This window comes from Schistocerca gregaria, chromosome 11 (assembly GCF_023897955.1).
Source record: "Schistocerca gregaria isolate iqSchGreg1 chromosome 11, iqSchGreg1.2, whole genome shotgun sequence".
NCBI lineage: Eukaryota > Metazoa > Arthropoda > Insecta > Orthoptera > Acrididae > Schistocerca > Schistocerca gregaria.
In genome coordinates, this window is record NC_064930.1 from 26,369,262 (window position 1) to 26,390,408 (window position 21,147).

At 40.3% G+C, this 21,147-nt stretch overlaps 1 protein-coding gene across 1 annotated transcript in view; it reads left to right on the forward strand.

Moving 5' to 3' along the window:
- Positions 1-876: 876 nt before the first annotated feature.
- The window catches only part of LOC126295505 (NADH dehydrogenase [ubiquinone] 1 alpha subcomplex subunit 10, mitochondrial), a 69,873-nt gene continuing 49,602 nt past the window's right edge, over positions 877-21,147 (forward strand). Inside the window, exons 1-4 of the mRNA XM_049988084.1 lie at positions 877-901; positions 994-1,426; positions 14,494-14,652; positions 20,749-20,953. Coding sequence (XP_049844041.1) covers positions 1,253-1,426; positions 14,494-14,652; positions 20,749-20,953 — 538 coding nt within the window. The 5' untranslated portion in view covers positions 877-901; positions 994-1,252. The remainder of the gene's footprint in view (positions 902-993; positions 1,427-14,493; positions 14,653-20,748; positions 20,954-21,147) is intronic.

Here is a 21,147-nt window from a genome sequence, read left to right on the forward strand (position 1 = left end):
GGGGCCTTTGTAAGCTCTGACACGACGGCTGCCAAGTACCAGGACCTTTTCTGTCGTCTCACCCGTATCCTTGTCCCGCAATATACTGACAGTATCAGAATGTGGGAAATTTTCGTAATTACTTTGATCACTTTCATCATTGTCTTCTGGAGCCCTGGAATTTTTAATACTAGTGGAAGCTGAGTATTACTTTACTAGCACTTCCTTTTATAATTGATAGGTATTAATTTTACTACCACATGACGAATTTTCGTTCTTTTTTTTTTAGTGTATATTAAAGGAAACAAGGTAACAGCGGAGCGGGTACTGGTACAAAAAACCAAAATATAATTGCAGATCATACATGTTTTTTTGCTACAAATCCACAATTTAAAAAATAACATTCTGAAAAATTTAAGGTGAATAACTCTAAGAAATATTGAGACTTGGAGAAGGTACGGTAACACACATATGAGTGTGTGTTTTGAACGAAATGCTTTACCCGATATTATGCAATAAAACACAAAACGAGAGAATACAGCAAGAACATCGGAATTTCATAAACAACAAACCAGGACATTGACGCTCGCTTTGCTATTTAACGTCGAAATAAAGTCGGAGAACTAAAACCGCTCACGATAACAATTAAAATTACCAACAAACGCGACGGGAATATATTTAAATTCACTTGACAGCTAGCATTCAGAAATGTCTGAATTACTGTCACTTGACGAGATGGCTGCTTCACTATAATGAACAATACCTACATACTACAAATTTTGTTTTGTTGCTAACGTGCCTTTCTCTTTGGAGATACTGGAAGGATAACCTCATAATTCATAAACTTATGTTTATCGATAGTTTCCGCTTTCCAGAGACTATTGAAAAAGTCTTTCACTGGACAAACAAAACATATGGACACGTAAGTCACGCATTTAATTTGTGACTATTTTGTACGGAAACCAAGATATAAAATGAAAATACAAAATTAAGTCAGATCTTATTTTATTTTAGGAAAACAAGTGGACATATCTAGCTTCACAGATTGTGGTAGCACCGTTGAGTGAGATATTTCTACAGTATAGGTAACACCAGAGACTTTATTGTATGTGTGGAATTATAGAGGCGGTGTGGTGGGGGGAAGGAGGTGTGCGAATGTGGTGTAAAAAGTATTTATTGAAAAGTACAGCCAATTAAGTAATTTTTAATAAGAGAAAGTTTGTGTTGCTAGCGCGAGAATTAATTTGTTTTAGAACACTGTAGGAAGTTAAGTATGGCATTGGCATGTGTGAAGGTCACTTTGGGCAGGGTATTAGGCTCCAAGCCCCTAATCTGTGTCAGAGCAACCCCTAATGTTGGCGGATTATTCCAAGTACAAGTATGTGGAATATCAGGAAAAGCGCTGAGGGACAAGAATTATAAAAGACCAGCACCTTGGCCTTATAAGGTTGGTATAATTTCTAGTAATCTAGGTTATGTTTTCATAGCATAGAAACTCAATTTTGTGGAATATATATACAGGAACATGACGTTTGCTAAACTTTAATCGTGTCGTGAAGTAAACGTGTACTAACGGAACATTTCAAATAACGCATTTCTATACGATGCCAGTGTTGGACGATAGATCAGGAAGAGAGAAGACCCTGAATTTCTCTAACAGAATCGAAGCAGTGTACGGCCAAGTAATGTTGTACTGATCCTTTTGAATTTGTCCTGTGTTATCTTTGTGTAGCAGAGCAACCCCTAATGTTTAAGTGAACCGTAAGAAATGTCGGTAGTACTTAACTTATGGTTTGTTTCCAAATATACTCATAACAGCACTGGATCAATTGGTTTGATACATCCACTGTACTTGCTATAATCTTTAATTTAAATATTACGAGGAACGTGAAAGAAAGCACTGAGGCACGTAAAATTTTGGATTTGTAGGAATCCTCAGCCTCCAGACACTTAATAAACGGAAGAATAGTCCATAGTAGGCTTTAATGCGATGTTTATTTAATCGTGCGATTAGCCAATTTCGACTAGGCTTCATTTCCGAGCACTTTAGTATCGCCGCCTTCTGTAGACAGTTCTTATCGAACCGTATGCATTCGTTGAACTTCAGCATCTTCTTCCAAATACGTTGGTATTTAATTACAGAATCTCATGCCGTACTAGGTAAAGTCCTCAAAATGTTGTTTTTGTGGGGATCCACAGCCTTCAGATGCTTAAATAAATGTTAAGTTGAACGGTTCAGTAAGAATTGTCCGCTGGAGGTGGTGATACCTAGGTGTTTGACAATGACCCTAAGACAGAAATTAGCTAATCGCAGCGTTTAAACAAACATCGCACTACAGCCTGCTGTAGATACTGTTTACATTTACTGAGAGACGTAATTTTCCTGCAATGAGAAGTGCTGGATTTGTTCTTTCCTGCAGTTGATTACTATAAAGAACTGGCTTCTGAAAAAAAAATATACTCTGCGCCTAAAAACTACTTTTTCATGAAAAGGAGCAGTATTTGGTATTACAAAAGCGTCCGATTCCAACCGTGTGTTTTGACTATGACGCCATCAGTATGATGGAAATGGCTACTTCCAGCGTATACAAAATGACAACGTCACTTGATACACACGCCAACACACAAGAACAAAATAGAAATGACACAATGTATCACTCCCAGAATAAAATGAAACTAGCGGGACAACCGCGGAAATTTAGTGGTTTAGGACGGGAACATTTAAATATACAACAATAAAAAAACACTGTACCATCCCAAAACAAATAATATAAAAAATTATAGAATTCTACTGCACTAACAAAACGAAAGGAATCAGCCATTTCCCTTGATGTATGAAGCTCAGCTGCTGATACCAATACCAAAGAACAAACTACCACCACCCGAAAAAGGGGAATAGGACATTTCCCCTACCTATATAGCTCAACTGCCGCTATTGATACCAAAAAACCAACAGCTAAAACTCTAAAAAGTGGAACCAAAACAAACAACTCAAAAACCCAAATACCCGTATTCACTACAAAAACCCCAACCGACCTACCATAAATATACAACACACAAAACATCACAGTTGCTTTACCGGGTGTTCCAGTTATCTTGACCATCCTAAATAAACGTTTGCCCAGATGCAAATTACAAAATGTTTCAAGCAAATGTTCTTTAGCCGTAAGGGGGTAAGGGGTACATCAATCAGCATGATTGCCTTCATTGTAGCTTTGTTTTTTTTTTTTTTTTTTTTTTTTTTTTTTTTTTTTTTTTTTTTTACGAATATGTGAACAGTAGTATGACTTTTTTAAATGGCACCCTGTATTTTTTATTTGGTAATTCATTTCCTCTCCTAAAGGCCTGTCCAAAAATGTATCACAGTGTACTACTCACTGAAACACAATGTTATTAATTACGTAACATTGACTTTAAGCCCAGGATCACAAACTCGTACATTTGCTGGAGTTGTCAGAAAATAATGAAAACCAAGTAAAAACATAACACAAAATTGACTTTTCCTCTCCTGTACCATTGCCAAGGAGTAGAACATTCAAAGTGGTGACACTCATTGAATGAAAGAATTATTTACTGCTTCCAGTGTTGCCTGCTGTAGAGAATTACAAGCAAGTATGATATGTTCCTGTATGTCCTCTAGAGTTGTTGGAATATTGCGATAGACACTGTCTTTTATGCATCCCCAAAGAAAAAAGTCCAGAGGACTAAATCAGGAGACCTAGCAGGCCAAGTAACTGTTCCTCCTTGACCAATCCATCTGGCAGGATGCCTTCAGTTCAGAACACAACATACACATAAGGCATTATGTGCTGGAGATCCATCGTGTTGATACCACATAAGCACTTCATCCAGAAGAGGAGAAGAATACATCTTAGAAAGTTAGCATACGCTGTGCCGTTTAGACCATCATTGATGAAATAATGGCCAATAACTGTAGTTCCAAGCATCCCACACCAGACGTTGACTACATTGATGCTGATGTTCCACCTGTCTAAGCCATTGTGGGTTGTCGCTGGAACAAGAATGCATATTCCTTGTATTTACCTGTCCTTTGTTTGAGAAGAAACATTCATCAGTAAATAGAACATTGGAGAAGTAGTTCAGATTGGCAAGTATTTGCTGCCGTGTCCACTGACAGAACTGTGCACGATTCTGGAAATCATTCCCATGCTGTTCTTGATGTAGGTGTACATGGTAAGGATGGAACCAGTGACACGTAAGAATATAATATACACTGATTTAGGAATGCCAATCTCATGTTCAAGCTGTTGTATACTCACATGTGGATTCATAGCAATTGAAGCAAGAACAGTGCACGAGTGCTATGATTGCGTTGTAGTGGGTTGAAACTTCTCATTTCTTGAAGCATCACAACAAGATGAGGAAAAATCCGTCAGGAAGGTGGGCTCTTGTCAGAATATCGCTCTCTATGCAGCTCCGCTGCCTGTGTAGCATTTCGCCTACCTTCAACAACAATAAAAGGAACGCTATGTTGAGGTAGTTAGGAAGGGCAGTCTTTACTGTATGCCTACTCTACACAACAGTACTTAAAAGGATTAAACTACTGTACTAAATGTATCCGTACATAAGAAAAAAACAGTATTGCAATTAATGTTCTGCTAACTTACATTCCCCATAGATGAGTATCATTTCTACCTTCTCTTCATTGGTGTACATTCTACTCTCACAACTCTTCAACTGACTATCATTGACGGACTAACGGGTGTGCATTCTACTTATGTTTACATTTGTCCTCTGTGAACGTCAGCGTGTGGATGTGTTCCATTACCCCTAGTACCTGTACTAAGTGCTGGGAACGTCAACGTCAGTGTTGTGTTACGTAATTAATAATGTTGTGTTTTAGTGAATGGTACATTGTGATACATTTCTGAATAGGTCATTAGGAGAGGAAATGAATTACCAAATAAAATACACAGGGTGCCATTTAAAAAAGTCATACTGCTGTTCACGTCTTCGTAAAAAAAAAAAAAAAACACCACCCAAAGCTACAATGAAGGCAATCATGCTGACTGATATCCCCCTTACGGCTAAAGAAAATTTGCTTGAAACATTTTGTAATTTGCATCTGGGCAAACAGTTATTTAGAATGGTCAAGATAAATGGGACACCCTGTATAGTAATTGTGATGTTTTGCCTCCGCCAATACCACCTACATTTGCTGCTGTGCTGCCCCCCTCTCCCCCTGACACACACACACACACACACACACACACACACACACACACACACACACACACACGGTCTGAGCTGCTGTAACTCTTGTCAATTTCATGTTGTTGCCACAAACGTAACAGCTAACGTATCCAGCAATAAGACAGAAAATCTGCAGAAACTGTATGACAGAGATCGTATCACCACCCATCTCAAAATGCAATGATACACTCGTGAATTTCACAGTCATATCCATGCTTAACAAACAAATCGATAAGAGAATTAGATGTCTTGCTGCACAACAAACACCAAACTAATCACACCTAACAAAAACACCAAACACATAAACAAAAAAACCCTTAATAACTCACTCAAAACGCTACCACAATCCACATTATCGCACCAGCTACCTAAACTCAAACCACATTAGCACAATGACAATGAAAACTCAGATGAACTCAGTACCTCACATTGAATTCATACGTCCACATCCACCACCAGAGAGCACCATCAAATATAACACCATGACGTCTACAAACCCAAAAAGTCTGTGCCATAGTATTTCTAGCTTTCTTTAGTACAAACAATCCATTTTAAACTATGATTAATAATAGTTCATTGTTTACACCTCCTGTAGTAGTACTTTCATTGTTTCCTTTTAATGTGTACCCTGACTAGTTCCACATGTCTTTTGGGAAATCCAGAAGCTTCAGGTCCACCCGTCTGCTTGGAACCATGACGTCAGAAATATGGCGGAAACGACCATACACTACGAATCCAATATGGCGCCTATGACGTCATTACGTAAACATTACCACAAACATGAAAATACATTGATAAACCAACACACACACGTTCCACAAAAAACCTAATGAAACTAACGGGACAAGCGTGGGAAATTGGGGTTTTTTGGGTGGGACAAAGTAAATATAAAAAAATTTAGATACACATCACCATACCAAACCACACAAAACGTCGAAAAAAACAGACAACACAAAACTCCCCAAATTCCACTAAACACAATATCCTCTGGAATCGGACACTTCCCTTGAACTATATAGCTCAACAGCAGCTCCCAATCCCACAAATTGGAATCGAACACTTCCCTTGACCTGTTATCCTTACGACATCTCCACATACAGCCGTCCCAAGTCCAAGACGCCGGAACTTTAGTATACTGAACACTTCACGACTTCATCCAAAAATCCGAATAGTTGAAGAAATTTTATTAGAGACAACGCACTGTCCCACATCATCGCCGACAACCGAAAACTGTTGACCTTGTCATTCATATCCATATCTACCAAAGACATAAAAAAAAGCAATTTACCGAAATTCACACATGACGAACAGGAAAAAAACTACAATAACGTCGAAATAACAAAACTAAAATTGTTAACGCACTGAAAAATATTCCGCTGAAATCACAGTCCCGCTATCACTCACGTGCAGTGCTATCACGCAAATGAACCCCATAACCAGCAACCGCACCAATACCCCATCTATAAACATGCCACATACGCAAACTAAACCAGAAACATCACCTAATACACCACCAGAGAGCACCACTGATCACATCAAAACGACACATACAAACACGCCACTCTCACAAACTAAATTCTGCGCTGTCGTGACATCACACACCACAACAGCCTTACGTCACAGGTCAGAGCCGACGGGTGGGATCGAACACTTCAGTCGACTCGTCTTTTGTGAGAGGATATGCATTAACATTTGATTTGCTTTCGCTTTTTGGCAAGGAATAAACATTGCAAGCTGTAGTGCTCTTTGAAGTGTGAAATTAGTGTTATGTGGTTGGTGTTTGTGATGTTTTTGTTGAAATGTTGTTTGTGCTCTTTAACAATATGTTGTTTTGTTATAGTGACTGGTAGTGTAGATTGTGTTTCATGCTATCTACATCTATTCTCTGTGAACCACTGTGAGGTGCATGGCAAAGGATACATCCTATTGTACCAGCTATTAGGTTTCTTCCTGTTCCATTCATGTATGGGACACAACAAGAATGATTGTTTTAATGCTTCCGTGTGTGCAGTAATTTTTCTAAGCTTATCTTCACCATCCCTATGTGAACGATACATAGGGGATTGTAGTATATTCCTAGAGTAATCATTTCAGGCTGGTATGTTAATAGACTCTTTTGGGATAGTTTACATGACTGTCTTCCAGTTCAGTCCTTACACAAACCTGTGACCATTCGTGCTGCCCATCTCTGTATATGTTCTGTATGCCCTGTTAGGTATATCTGGTTCTGGTATATATAATTACTAACAAAGAGATAGAGGGGCTGGCCAGTACTTACCTCAGCTCAGTACAGCCGATAGAAACACAAAAAACAACCGAAAATTTAAGTTCCTAGCTTTCGGAATAAATGTTCCTTCATCAGGGAGGAGAGAGGGGAAAGAAAGGGAAGAAGGGAAAGTGGATTTAGTTACTCACAACCCAGGTTATGAAGCAACAGGGAAAGGAAAACAGGGAAGGTAGCAAGGATGGAGGCATGGTTGTCTGAGGGAAGCCAAAGATATTCTACTGCAGGTACTGTGCCAGCTCTTTGGTTTGAAGCTGGCACAGTACCTGCAGTAGAATATCTTTGGCTTCCCTCAACCATGCCTCCATCCTTGCTACCTTCCCTGTTTTCCTTTCCCTGTTGCTTCATAACGTGGGTTGTGAGTAACTAAATCCACTTTCCCTTCTTCCCTTTCTTTCCCCTCTCTCCTCCCTGATGAAGGAACATTTATTCCTAAAGCTAGGAACTTAAATTTTCGGTTTTTTTTTTTTTGTGTTTCTATCGGCTGTACTGAGCTGAGGTAAGTACTGACCAGCCCCTCTATCTCTTTGTTAGTAATTGTTTCACATTTTTATATGAGATTTTCCATTAATTATCTGGTATATAACACACACACACACACACACACACACACACACACACACACACACACACACACACACACACACTCTTTAGCAATAATCTAGAACTGGATGCACAACTGCAATCTCTTTTGTAGATTGATTGCACTTTCCCAATGTTATACCAATAAACTAAAACCTACCATCTGCTTTACCCGCAACTTAACCTATCTAATCGTTCCGTTTCATATCCCGACAAAGTGTTATACCCAGGTGTTTGTATGAGTTGGCAAATTCCAGCAGTGACTTATTGATATTACAGTCATACGACACTATGTTTTTTGTTTAATGAAGTGCACAATTCTACATTTCTTGACATTTAAAGCAAGTTGCAAATCTCTGCACCACTTTGAAATCTTATCAAGATCTGCAGCTTCTTTCACAAAGCACTTCATTGTATATAACTGCATCATTTGCAAAAAGCCTGATTTTACTATTAATATTGTTTGCAAGACCTTTATATACAACTTGAACAGCAAGGGTCCCAACATTACTTCCCTGGGGCACACCAGAGTTTCTTTTACATTTGATGATGACTCTACATTCAAGATAACATGCTGTGCCCTCCCTACCAAAACGTCCTCAGTACAGTCACAATTTCACTTGATGTCCCATATCATCATACTTTTGACAATAAGTCCATGTGTGGTACTAAGTCAAATTCTTTTCGGAAATCAAGAAATACTGTGCGTACCTGGTTACTTTGATCCAAAGCTTTTAGTATGTCATATGAGAAGTGTGAGTTGGGTTTCACATGATTGCTGTTTTCAAAATCCCTGTTGGTTGGCATTAAGGAGGTTATTCTGTTCAAGATACGTCATTATGTTTGAGCTCAGAATACGGTCTAAGATTCTACGACAAATTGATGTCAAGGATATTCGACACTAGTATTGTGGATCACTTCTACTACCCTTCTTGTAGACGGTTATTCCAAGAACTGGGCACGGCTACGAGGGTTAAATGGGGGAATTCTCCTGGGTTTTCCTTTGTAAAGGAGCATTTGAAAACAGAATTAAGCATTTCAGCTTTTGTTTTGCTACTCAATTTCAGTTCGTGTCTCATTCGCTAGGGGCTGGACACTAATTTTGTTGCCACTAACAGTCCTTACCTACGACCCAAACATCTTTAGGTTCTGTGAAGGATCACTTGACAATATTCTGCTACAGTTAGTCATTGAAGGAATCGTGCTCACTTTACAGCCAAATGCATTTCATGTGGCATCTCTCTCTGTATGTAGCCCTACACTTAGTTTTACACCTATTATGCAGTAATCTCAGTTTATTTAGAAGTTTCTTTGCCATGACTGTATACAGTGGAGGTTTACCATTATGAACTATTTTACTGGATACATATCTGTCCAATGCAGGCTCAACTAATGTTATAAACTTGAGCCAGAGTTCCTCTACATGCTCCTACCCTGTGCTGAAAGTGTCAAGTTCCTCATTTAGATATGGCATACTGATTGTTTATCTAGTTACTTGGTGCTTGTTTTAGTTGTCCTTTGTACTTTTGTAATCATTGTTGCCACATCTGCATCATTGTCACTGAAACCAATTTCAATGTGGACATCCTCAAAGAGGTCAGCTGTTTTTGTCACCATTACATCCAATATATTTCCGCCATGAGTAGGATTCTAGGTAGTCTCCAGAGAAGGCATTTAGTAAAGTTTCACAGGAGTCTTATCATGCCTACTACTAATAAAACAGTAATTTTCTCCCATTAATTGTTGAATGATTGTAGTATGATGGGGAAATTATGCACAAGTGAACTGAGCTTATCTCTAAAGGTTTTGGCTACGTCAGGAGATGGGTCTGTGGTGTAATAGAAGGATCCAATTATCATTTTATGCCCTTCCCTGATACGGAGTCTTGCCCAAGCAATTTCACAGCAGCTTCAATTTCTACCTTGGTGGGTTTGAGTTTCTTGTCTGCTGTGACAAATACACCATCTTCATTTCCCATATGCCTACCCTTTCAATATACACTTAAATTTCAGCAAAAATCTCACTATCAAGTTCAGGTTTCAACCAGCTCTCTGTACATAGCAATATGAGAATTGCACTGCTTTTCATGAGTGCTTCAAACTCTGGCACTTTGTCGCAAATGTTTTGGTAGTTTACCATTAGGATTTTAATACTCTCGCCTATGTGAGGAATTTCTTTTGATCTGACACTGATACTTCGGGGTTTCCTACAGCTATTGTTACCTGGATTGAATGGAGAGCTGCCTAATCTAAAACAAATCTTTGTTTGCACCCCACACAGTCAGCTACCTGAGTAGCAGCCTCTGATGTGTAGTGCACACCTGACCCATTTAGTGGGACCTTACAGTTCTCAACCCTATGGCACTAGTCAAGGATGTCACTGCTTATCTTTCGAAATCTCTGATTCACTCCTTTCGCTTGACTCGGAACCAAAGGGCCATGGTCAGTTCTATGGACAATGCTGCCAATTGTGAGCTTCATTGAAACTCTGCAGAAGTCTGGTCTTCTCAACCTTCTCTGCCTGTCACTGGAATTACCCAAAAAATGTCGGATCCCAGATGACAGGCAACATTTGTGCCAATGTTCACTACAAACTGCAGTTGGCTGCACCCTATTCCCTCAATGGTTGCTCGCATAGCCTCTTGAACATGTTGGATGAGGCGCCCAGGCATACACACTGTGTGCACCTGGTGTCCTTTCCTATCCCTTGGTGCCCTGTCCCTGAGGGCTACCATCATTCGCCATATGTTTGGATTGCCAACCATTAATAGACCCCCTACCCTTTTGCGTTTGCCTCCTTGTGATACTGGACTAAACAGGTTGCCCCAAAACAGGTGAAATGAGTCCCACTGGCTCAGTTTAATTGAAAAATGGCACGTCGGTCTTTGTTGCTTAAGGGGACTGATACAACACCCTAAGTCCTCCTTGGTCACTGTTTACCCGGACTGGATGCCTAGATCTACCACTGACACACCACTCTCTGTTAAATGGACGAGTAATGACAGATCCTGTACTTTCTGCAGAGGAAACAGGATCCACAGGAGAGAATAGTACTTGAGGTACCTCTGGTACCCAGGGAGCTCTTCCAAAATACCTATTCGCAGCAGCTGCCAGTCATTTGACAGTAGTCAGGGTGATTTCCAGCTGCTTACGAATGTCAACCAACCACTCCAGTGTATGAGAACAGTATTCACAGTGGGGCTGTATTTTGGCTGGTGCAATGTTTTATAAGGCAATGAACTAATAACTTTAAATTGAGCCTGCTGATTATTTTTTAATCTGTTGAGCTAAAAAGTTGCTATTTCCCTATAAGAATTGAAGCAAAGACACGAATTTCTGTTAACACAGCACAAAAACCTATGATAAAAACTACTAATTTCGTAAAACTTTTGAAGTTAATTATAATTGTTAGCAAACTTGAAAAGAGAGGTACTTCATAACAGCAAATTAAGTTCATACAGTGACAAAAGTGATGCAGCAAAGGATTAGAAATTAAAATAATTACATTTAAGCCAGTTAACTTAATAATATTGACAATGATACAAAAGTAAAAACTTTCAAAATAGCTGATGAGATTGGAATCTATAACATTCTACACATCAGGAGTGTATCTTAATCATTATAGTACACAACCACTCATGCAGGCTCAGGAAAAATCTTATCTTCATAGTCTCCTGATGCTAAAGCACATGTTAAAATGAAGGCCTAATTAAGGAACACACATTTTTTGTTTCCTCAAAAAAAAAAAAAAATGCCATCAGTTACCCGAGGGAAGGAAGTCGCTTGGATCACGTGTCTGTCAATTGTCTAAAATTTGTTGTGTGTGTGTGTGACTGCATTTTCACTATCTGTATATCATACAAAGTATTTTCTGAGATTGAGATTGGAGACTAGCCCAGCATTTGCCTAAATGAATGTCAGAAATAGGTTGGTTGGTGCACTAGTCACAGTGTCATGTCCTAGCATAGGACAGAGGGAGGAGCAGGATACAGGCCAGTCTGGGATTTGCGTGCGGTGAAGAGCAAATGTAGGACGACAAACTTCCAGTGACAGCAGATCGGTTGGGCAACAAAGAGTGTCGACGGGCATTTACAAGAAGTGCAGATTTTGGAACTCGAGAATGTCAGGGGTCCGAATTACGCTATTTATTTGCATTCTTAATAACTACTACACTGTAGGCCAGTTCTAAACATAAGAAAAAGTAAAGGGTGCAACTGGTGGCATAACAGAAGTTGGTGATGGTGTCCATGGGATGAGAGCTAAAAGAAGTAGCAAACACTAGCAGCATAGAGCATCACTTCAAGTGAGAAAACACTCTGTCGGAGCTTACCCGAGTTAGCTACGAGTGACTCAGAGCCTGTGGCCTGACGTGAGAACTCCTCCAAATACAAAAAAAAACCATTGTTAAAGAATTGTCCGGTGATCCACAAGCATTTCATGGGCACAAGCCGTTCTTACGTGGGTCTCTGCATGTCTCCAGTGAGTGTGGCTGACTAGATTCACGTTTCTCACCCTCTCCTGCTCAGTAGGTAGGGATGTTACTGGCTTTTAAACAAACTAACTAACTAAAAGTTCAGTAGTAACAGTTTTGAGCTGCCCTTGATATTATAGCTAGCAGCAACAGCGTTTTACGTCAGTCAGGGGCCCATCCTGAGGCCTCTTGTGAGTGGTGACTGCTGTTTCGGCAGTTTTACTCCTTTCCCATCTTGCTCAGACCTGTGTAAACCCAATGGCATTGCTGTTATCAGGAGAAACTGTCTGTGCTGAAATGTGACTGTTTGTAACCGTGTTGTACTGTGGAACCTTAAAACAGCATCTATGCATTGTGCGAGGTTGTCACTTAATTCTCTAGAGTGGAATCTGCAGCTCGAGACAGCTGCACATAGTGTCTGCAGTTCGCAGGGGCCTCCTGTTACTCTTTACCTCCTGTAACCTACACACTATCTTGTTTGTCCACTCTCGATTTTGTATCGGAGTGCCCTCGCCAGCCTCCAGCAGTGTTAAGCTTAGCGACGTACGGGTCGATATGTTGTCAATATATTGCGACAGTTGTCAGTCCGCCCTGCAGATTCGGTCTGGATCTCCCGTCTCTGGAACTAGCGCACTGTGGATTACACCGTATATGCAGGCGATATCCCCATAGAATCTATAAAGGACATTTTACTTATCTTACCATTACCTACTATTGAAGAATGTAATATTTTAAAGGACACGTGCAAAAAGTTCCAACGTCACTAACCAGTTTCTAGTGAGATTATTAATAAGGGGTGGATAAGCCACTGCGCAGTATTGCGGTAATGACTGTGAGCCATTAAGTGCAGAGTGGCGACATGTGAGTCAGAGTAACATGCACGCCAAAGAACTGTGTCTCGGGTGCAGTGTTAAATGGTGTTATGCTTCATTACAGACTTACTATTTTATCAGTTGATTTGTTTTCACCATGTAACTCCCGCTGTTTACGTCCTTCTTTGTTGCTGAGCGATGTATCACTTTTTGTTCTGACGCCTGCTCCCCTCACCCCACCTCCCCTCTCCATAATTCATTGAATTCTGTATCTTCGCTGGGATCGTGTAGGTCGAACTATTAATCGGCAACACTACCTTGAGGTTCTTGCCCAACTCTGTGAGAAAATAAGAAAAAAATTACCCGATTTGTGGGGAAAACAAGTCACAGGCTCAGCAGCAGGACAACACACTGGCTCACACTGGATTGTCTGTTAAAGAGGTTTTTAGCAAAGTACGTCATCCCATTGTTAGACCAATGACCGTATTTGCCTGATCTAGCAGCATCTGACTTTTATCTGTTCCCAAGATAAAATCTGCATTGAAAGGAACTAGATATCAGTCTGTTTAAGTAGTGAAAGAAAAAGTGGCAAGTGTCATTGACGAGCTTACAGAGGAAGACTTCCAGCACTGTTTCCGACACTGAAAAATTTGCATAGTGTTGTAGAGATAGAGGGGAATATATTGAGAGTGACCAGAATTGAATATATATGTTTTTGAAAAAAATCTTTCACAGCAATTGTCACATCATTCTCTAGCCACACCTCGTACACATGTCGGGCACGGTGCTCCAACCGTGAAGCACATGGCTAGAAACTGTGACGTCGCGGTATCGATCCTCGGTGAACAGCTGCCAGAAACGTGTGGTTCAGACTCCACATCAAACTGTAGGTGCTTTCCCCAGTTGGGTAACTGGAGTAAGTTAGGGAATCCACAAGTCACCAAAGTGTTGTCCAATAAAAATACTTGCACCAGAGAATAAAGCCACATGAAATCACCATCATCTATATGCACAATTAAGTTTGTACGGAAGCCTAAGAGCACAATTCCTGCCTGTACTTGTCTGGTCTTTTTAATAAGCATGTTACAGGACTGCAAATTTCAGACATGCCAGAAGAGTAATATTAATCTTTCTGTTCTCTGCCCGTTACAGGAGCGTGGTTACAATGTTTTTTGGAGCTGGATCGACAAGACGAGGCACCGGTTTGACGATAACTCTAAGATCGTCGTGGTGGAAGGCCCGCCGGCGGCAGGCAAGACGGCGTTCGCGTCGGCACTCGCTACGGACTTGGACATGCTGCACGTGCCTGAGGTAGGCTCTGTGACACGATGGCAGCTTGTGGCGCAGTGTTATTACCTCTATATTGTAATTAAAATGTATAACTTCCATTAGCTTCAATAAACATTGACCTTTTATTATACGTTTAAATACAGTTGCAGGAAGTGATCAAATGAAAATCTTGAACCAGATCAAAGGCTTTGTGAGAATTCTGAATATAATTTCTTATTGACACTGTTCTAAATGCTGGGTTGTTTTGAAAATCAACCTTATGCTAACACAATTAGTTTCTTTTTATATTTACCCAGACACGTTTCGACATCAATATGTCATATTCTGTGGGTCAGTTTTATTTCTGTAAAGTACAGTATCACATTCATAATAATTTAACTGCTGTAGGCCTAAGAATTACAATATGTGCAATTTTTAAGGTTTTGTTTTGTCACTCACCTTAAAATTAAATTGCTAACTGGACTGTATTATTATACACCTGTTTTAGTGCTAGTTTTCATCATTTTTTTGTCAGCATGTCATCTGCACGAGCACTGAAACTGGTGTATAATAATACAGTTCAGTTAGCAATGTAATTGTAAGGTGAGTGTCTAAACAAGACAGAGAAAATTGCACATATTGTAATTCTTAGGCCTACAGCAATTAAATTATTATAAATGTGATATTGTACTTTACATAAATAAAAATTTGACCCACAGTAGATGACACATTGGTGTTGAAACATGTCTGGGTAAATATAAAAATAAACGAATTGTGTTTGAACAAGGGAGATTTTCAAAACAACCCAGTTTTTAAATCACAAACACGGATGAACGAAAAGAGGAGCTTCAAACCTTAGTAAAATCAGACACTGTTATATTTCATCTTCAGTGAATACTATCACGATATAGAGCTTAGAGGTCCTCCTCGGCGCAATGTACAGTGTCTGTAACTTAGTGTGACACCCGCTGTGACGTAGGCACGTCCGCTGACAAACTTGGTCTGCCTCGCCCACCCGTGGAGTACAACGAACAAATAATAATAAAATACAAAACAAATACATGAACTTTTACAAGATGCCGCGTACACCAAATAACATATTTCTGTAAGAATTATAATAAAGTATTTATAGACTTTTCACTCATTTTGTACACGACAAATATTCACAAAACTCTGCATCTCTAACGTTTATGTGAAAAGTCCAGAATTTAATTCATCCCAACTCACATCGAGTGTCTCGTCTCACGTGCTGTCAGAAATATCTAATTTTTTACTAGATGTTATTGCAGCAAGTAACATGCCCGGCTTAGGATTGATTGTTTCATTCAAATGTTGCAGATACTACCTCTATGTGAGCTGATGCAGTGATAAAAAAACAAAGGGAACGTGTACTTATACTCTGTCCAGTCACATTAATGTGACTGACCGTCTGTCAGAAGGCAGAAGAACCACCTTTGACAGCAAGGATAATTGTGAGATTTGCAGGAAGAGTGTTTGTGATATTCCGGAAGATGCCAACAGGGCTGCAGTGCTGTGGACTGCAGACCCTTACAAAGATTGTTGCAGCGTGATTGCTTTCAGGCGTTTCATGCCATACATGCTACTGTCAGTCTATCTGATGGAGCATAAATCGCGATTTGTCTGAAGAGGTCACTGCTGGGATGTCCAGTTGTGGTATAGGCATACAAATTCCAGCCTCAGTCGCCAACGGACGGCAGGCGGTGTGGGTGTGTGAAATGAGTGCCTGCTGCAGGGGCCCCTGCACACCCTGTTCGCCAAACTGTTGTCGAGGAGACGCTGTTGGTAGCCTCTCAGTTCATCTGGACAGTCAGTTGCTCGATAGCTGCATGTCTGTTTGCTCGTACACACCCCTATCATCTGTAGCCTGTGGAGCACCAAGTTGCCTTAGTGCCTGTTTTGGATAGTGCCATTTTGGCGTGTCTTGTATACTTCAACCAGGATGTGCACCTTTTTAGAAACTGATTTTAGCCATTTTAGTAGTTCTTCCAATATTAGCCCAAGAGCCATGATCATGCCCTTTTGGACATCAGATAAATTACTCTGTTTCCACCTTATGACAATGACTGTACTGTTTTCCGCAAAATCAAATTTGGCTGAACTGTATAAAAAACCTGGGTGTAAAACTTTGAAGGGATACGAAATGGAATCATAACATAGGCTTAGTCAGAGGTAAAGCAGGTGGCAGACTTCAGCTTATTAGTAGAATATTGGGGCAATGCAACCAGTTTATAAAGAAAGATGCTTACAAATCACTTGTACCAAATAGGACTAACAGGGGGGTATCGATCATATACAGAGAAGGGCAGCATGAATGCCCACTGCTTTGAGACACGAGAGAGCATCACGGAGACGGTAAATGAAATGTAGTGTGGCTAGGGCATCCTGTCTGGTAGACTGTTCGCCTGTTGCAGGAGAGCTAGAAATTTTCATCTGGGCCAGGTGACTTGAACAGTTGGAATGTTCCCATCACCCATTGGATTCTATTAAAGTCAACACACTCCTTGGCCGATTCCCATTCCTCTCTTCGAGGAGCTGAGAACCGTTGTCTCTCGGACATCACATTCTGGTTTGTGTTATCCGGCAGAGCATATTGAGGAAATTGAGTTGTGAGGAGCAATTCCAGCGTCTCATGTGCTGTCTTTGTATATTACCCAGCCTCCTTCCTCAACGCTCCTCCTGGACTGGTTGGTACTCTAGTGAGAATTCTGTGAACTCTGGTTTGAGCATCCGTGCTCTCCACTTCCTCACAGAATGCCTTCCAGGATGCCTTCTTTCCTTGTCTGATTGCAAGGTTGTAATTGACAAGGACCTCAAGATTTTAACCCATTGTCCTTTACGTCTCCCAAATAACTGTCCTCGCAAACCGCTCATCGTCGTGAAATGTGCCTTCAAACCACTCGCAGTACTCTGAGACAAAGTGTAATGGTTGCAACACACCAGAGGAGGAAGCTGCACTCATTTGTTTTTGGTTGGCCACACCATTCCTTCAGCTTCAGATTTATCATGAATGTGATAAATTGTTGTATGTGTTGGTGGCAGAGTTCCATACACATTACGCCATTGCCATTCTACGTCTACAATGTTTTCGTTCTTCCATTGCCCCTTCAGTATGGCCTTGCGTTGCCCAAATGAAATCTTACTTCATTCATTTCTGCACTGTCATCTGCCGGAAAATGCATGCCACAATCAGTTGAGAAAACACTGGACTAAGCTACCTTGCAAAATTGCAGTGGAACGTCATTTTGTTCCAAAGGTATAAACCCTAGAGTAACAAGGTGCAGATCCCGAGACATAAATAACGAGGTGGGGCAAAAATTTACCCCACTTTTTTCTAAATTCTCTCTTAAAATAAGGTTCTGCAGTAACATAAAGTAATAGTCAAACAATATGCAACATGTATTGCAAAGTGTTGTTGATAATTTCATGTGCTGTCTTTGTATATTACCCAGCCTCCTTCCTCGACTGGTTGGTACTCTAGTGAGAATTCTGTGAACTCTGGTTTGAGCATCCGTGCTCTCCACTTCCTCACAGAATGCCTTCCAGGATGCCTTCTTTCCTTGTCTGATTGCAAGGTTGTAATTGACAAGGACCTCAAGATTTTAACCCATTGTCCTTTACGTCTCCCAAATAACTGTCCTCGCAAACCGCTCATCGTCGTGAAATGTGCCTTCAAACCACTCGCAGTACTCGGAGACAAAGTGTAATGGTTGCAACACACCAGAGGAGGAAGCTGCACTCATTTGTTTTTGGTTGGCCACACCATTCCTTGGCCTTTAAATATGTCTGCTTATGTCTGTGTGTGTGTGTGTGTGTGTGTGTGTGTGTGTGTGTGTGTGTGTGTGTGTGTGTGTGTGCGTGCGCGCGAGTGTACACCTGTCCTTTTTTTCCCCTAAGGGAAGTCTTTCCGCTCCCGGGATTGGAATGACTCCTTACCCTCTCCCTTAAAACCCACATCCTTTCATTTTTCCCTCTCCTTCCCTCTTTCCTGACGAAGCAACTGCCAGTTGCGAAAGCTCGTAATTCTGTGTGTGTGTTTGTGTGTTTTGTTCATGTGCCTGTCTGCCGGCGCTTTCCCGCTTGGTAAGTCTTGTAATCTTTGTTTTTAATATATTTTTCCCATGTGGAAGTTTCTTTCTATTTTATTTACATGATAATTTCATTGGGTAGATAAAAAATCTACTCACTAAGTGCAGCAAGGCACACATAAGAGGGTTGTAATTAGGCAAGCTTTTGGAGCCAGTGGCTCATCCTTCAGGCAGAAGGGTTGAAGGGAAAGGAAGAGGGGTGAAGTAAAAGGATTTGAGAGGTACAGGAAAAGGGGTAGATTTTGGGAAAGTCACCCAGAACTGCAGGTCAGAGGAGATGAAAACCTGAGAGCTTAAAGGTGGAAGATGCCCATTCTCAGTCTTGTAACTGTCTCTTCTCCTGTTACTTTAAAATTTCAACATCACTTGGATTGATGTACAACGTTTTTGTTGTTGTGATGGTTGGCTTTTATTTCTGCACAGTTATGACCTGGCTCGCCCTTAATGACGCTTTTAACATCAACATGGTATTAGTCTGGTTCTTTTTAACGTGAATGCAAGTTTGCGTGATTATCATTATTGATGCTGTTTAGTGCATATTCACGTATATGTACATCTTGATTGGTGAGTTATTCTGAAAGCAGTAAGTTTTCCATACAACGCTGCAAAGTTGAGTGAGGTGTGTTTCAATTTCACTAAAGTAATAGGCTCTACCCATAAAAGTCGTGTTGGATTTATAACTTTTTAAAATGTGTATTAATATGTTAAGAATTTTTCTGAGGTGATTTCTTTTTCAGTTTGTTTACAGATCTGAAGATGGTTGTTATACAAAACTGAAAGTGGTAATAATATTTTAATAAACTCCATACTTAAATTAACTCTCATAAAAGTGGTGATTATAATTTAAATTGGTAATTTGCTGTATCATTTTAATGAGGTAGTCTTCCACCAAAGTGAGTATCGATACGGCTCTGGCTCGCCCAATGAGAAATGACGTGTCTTGCTGACTTATCTTAGATGCACCTGACTGTAGAGTTTACGATAAATGTTCAACTGCCAACTTACTTAATTTCAAGTGCAACATCGACACTGTACACAACAAGATATATTTGACATGTGGCTGGGGATTGCTATATGGAAATTACCGTGTAGCAAATTGAAACTGTTATTTTATTTCATTTTATGTTGTTGTAACACGTTATAATTTTGCACAGTTCTGAAGGAAGTTGAACGGTACCTGTGGCTGCTAAACTATTTTATACCTCATTTCGTTTGAGCATAGAATATAATCTGTGATTTTAGATCGGGTGGACATCAGTGAGATTTGACAGATATTCCCCATCACGTGTTTCTTCATTGTCGTTCTGTACTACCAGTTTCTTCTCACGTAAAAGATATTTTTTTTAGAACTCCTGATAGGCAGAAAACTTTGCTCAAAACTGGCTGTGAAAGAACAAGTATAAAAATTACAGGGGTGTTGGAAAAATAGTGCTTAATTCATCGGATTTATCTGATCTGGAGAACAGAAGATAAAAGAAATCTCTTGGGGAAATTGAAATTTATTCCCAAAATTTGAATGTTATAGGTATACAAGTAGTACTTAAAGGGACATGTGAAATTGTGTATAGGGTAGGGACTCGAACCCAGATTTCCCTCTTATTGCAAACTCCAGGGGTGACCCACACGTCGCACACCTATCTATTTCTTCTCGTAGATTATTAAGACGTCTACTCGTAATCAGTGGGAAATCTGAGTTGGAGTCGCAGTCTGACACAGATTGTCATATGTTGCTGTAGGTAACACTCCTGTACATATTACTGCTGAGCTATATTTCTGGATAAATTTCAATATTTGAAACTGTATTTTGTCATTGAATATAAAAATCATCTTATTTTCAATGGCATAAATTTATTAGTCCAGTATAGGCACATATCGATACCACATCAGCCCTCTCGCTCTTCTTTTCTCTGATGACAATCTATTGTTGACACTCTCAGTGAAAATATTTTGGCTTTCAAGTACGTGTGTATTACGGGTGTCCTTCTATTGGCCAGCTGCAGGTCCTCTGTTTTACAGTGTCACGTTTCTGCAGGTGACAATGGACATGCATTACATCAACCCGTACGGGTACGACATGAGACAGCTGGATCCGCAGATGCCGGACTCTCTCAAGTCCTACGACCACCGCGACTTCTGCCGCAACCCGACTCACCGCAATGCGGCCACCTTCCAGATGCTTATGTACCGGTACCGCTTCTCGCAGTATGTTGATGCACTTGCCCACCTCATGAACACTGGTAAGTACTGAAGTGATTCTCCATAACAAATTTGATGTCATTACAGAAACCAGTCAGGGTGTATACAAGGACAAGAAAAGAAAATTCCCGGATTTTTCCCTAATTTCCCGGTTAAAAACATACTCTCTCCCAGGTGAAAATACACTTTTCCATGTGAAGTGACAGTATGCTATTCCTCGGAACTGTGAAACTTA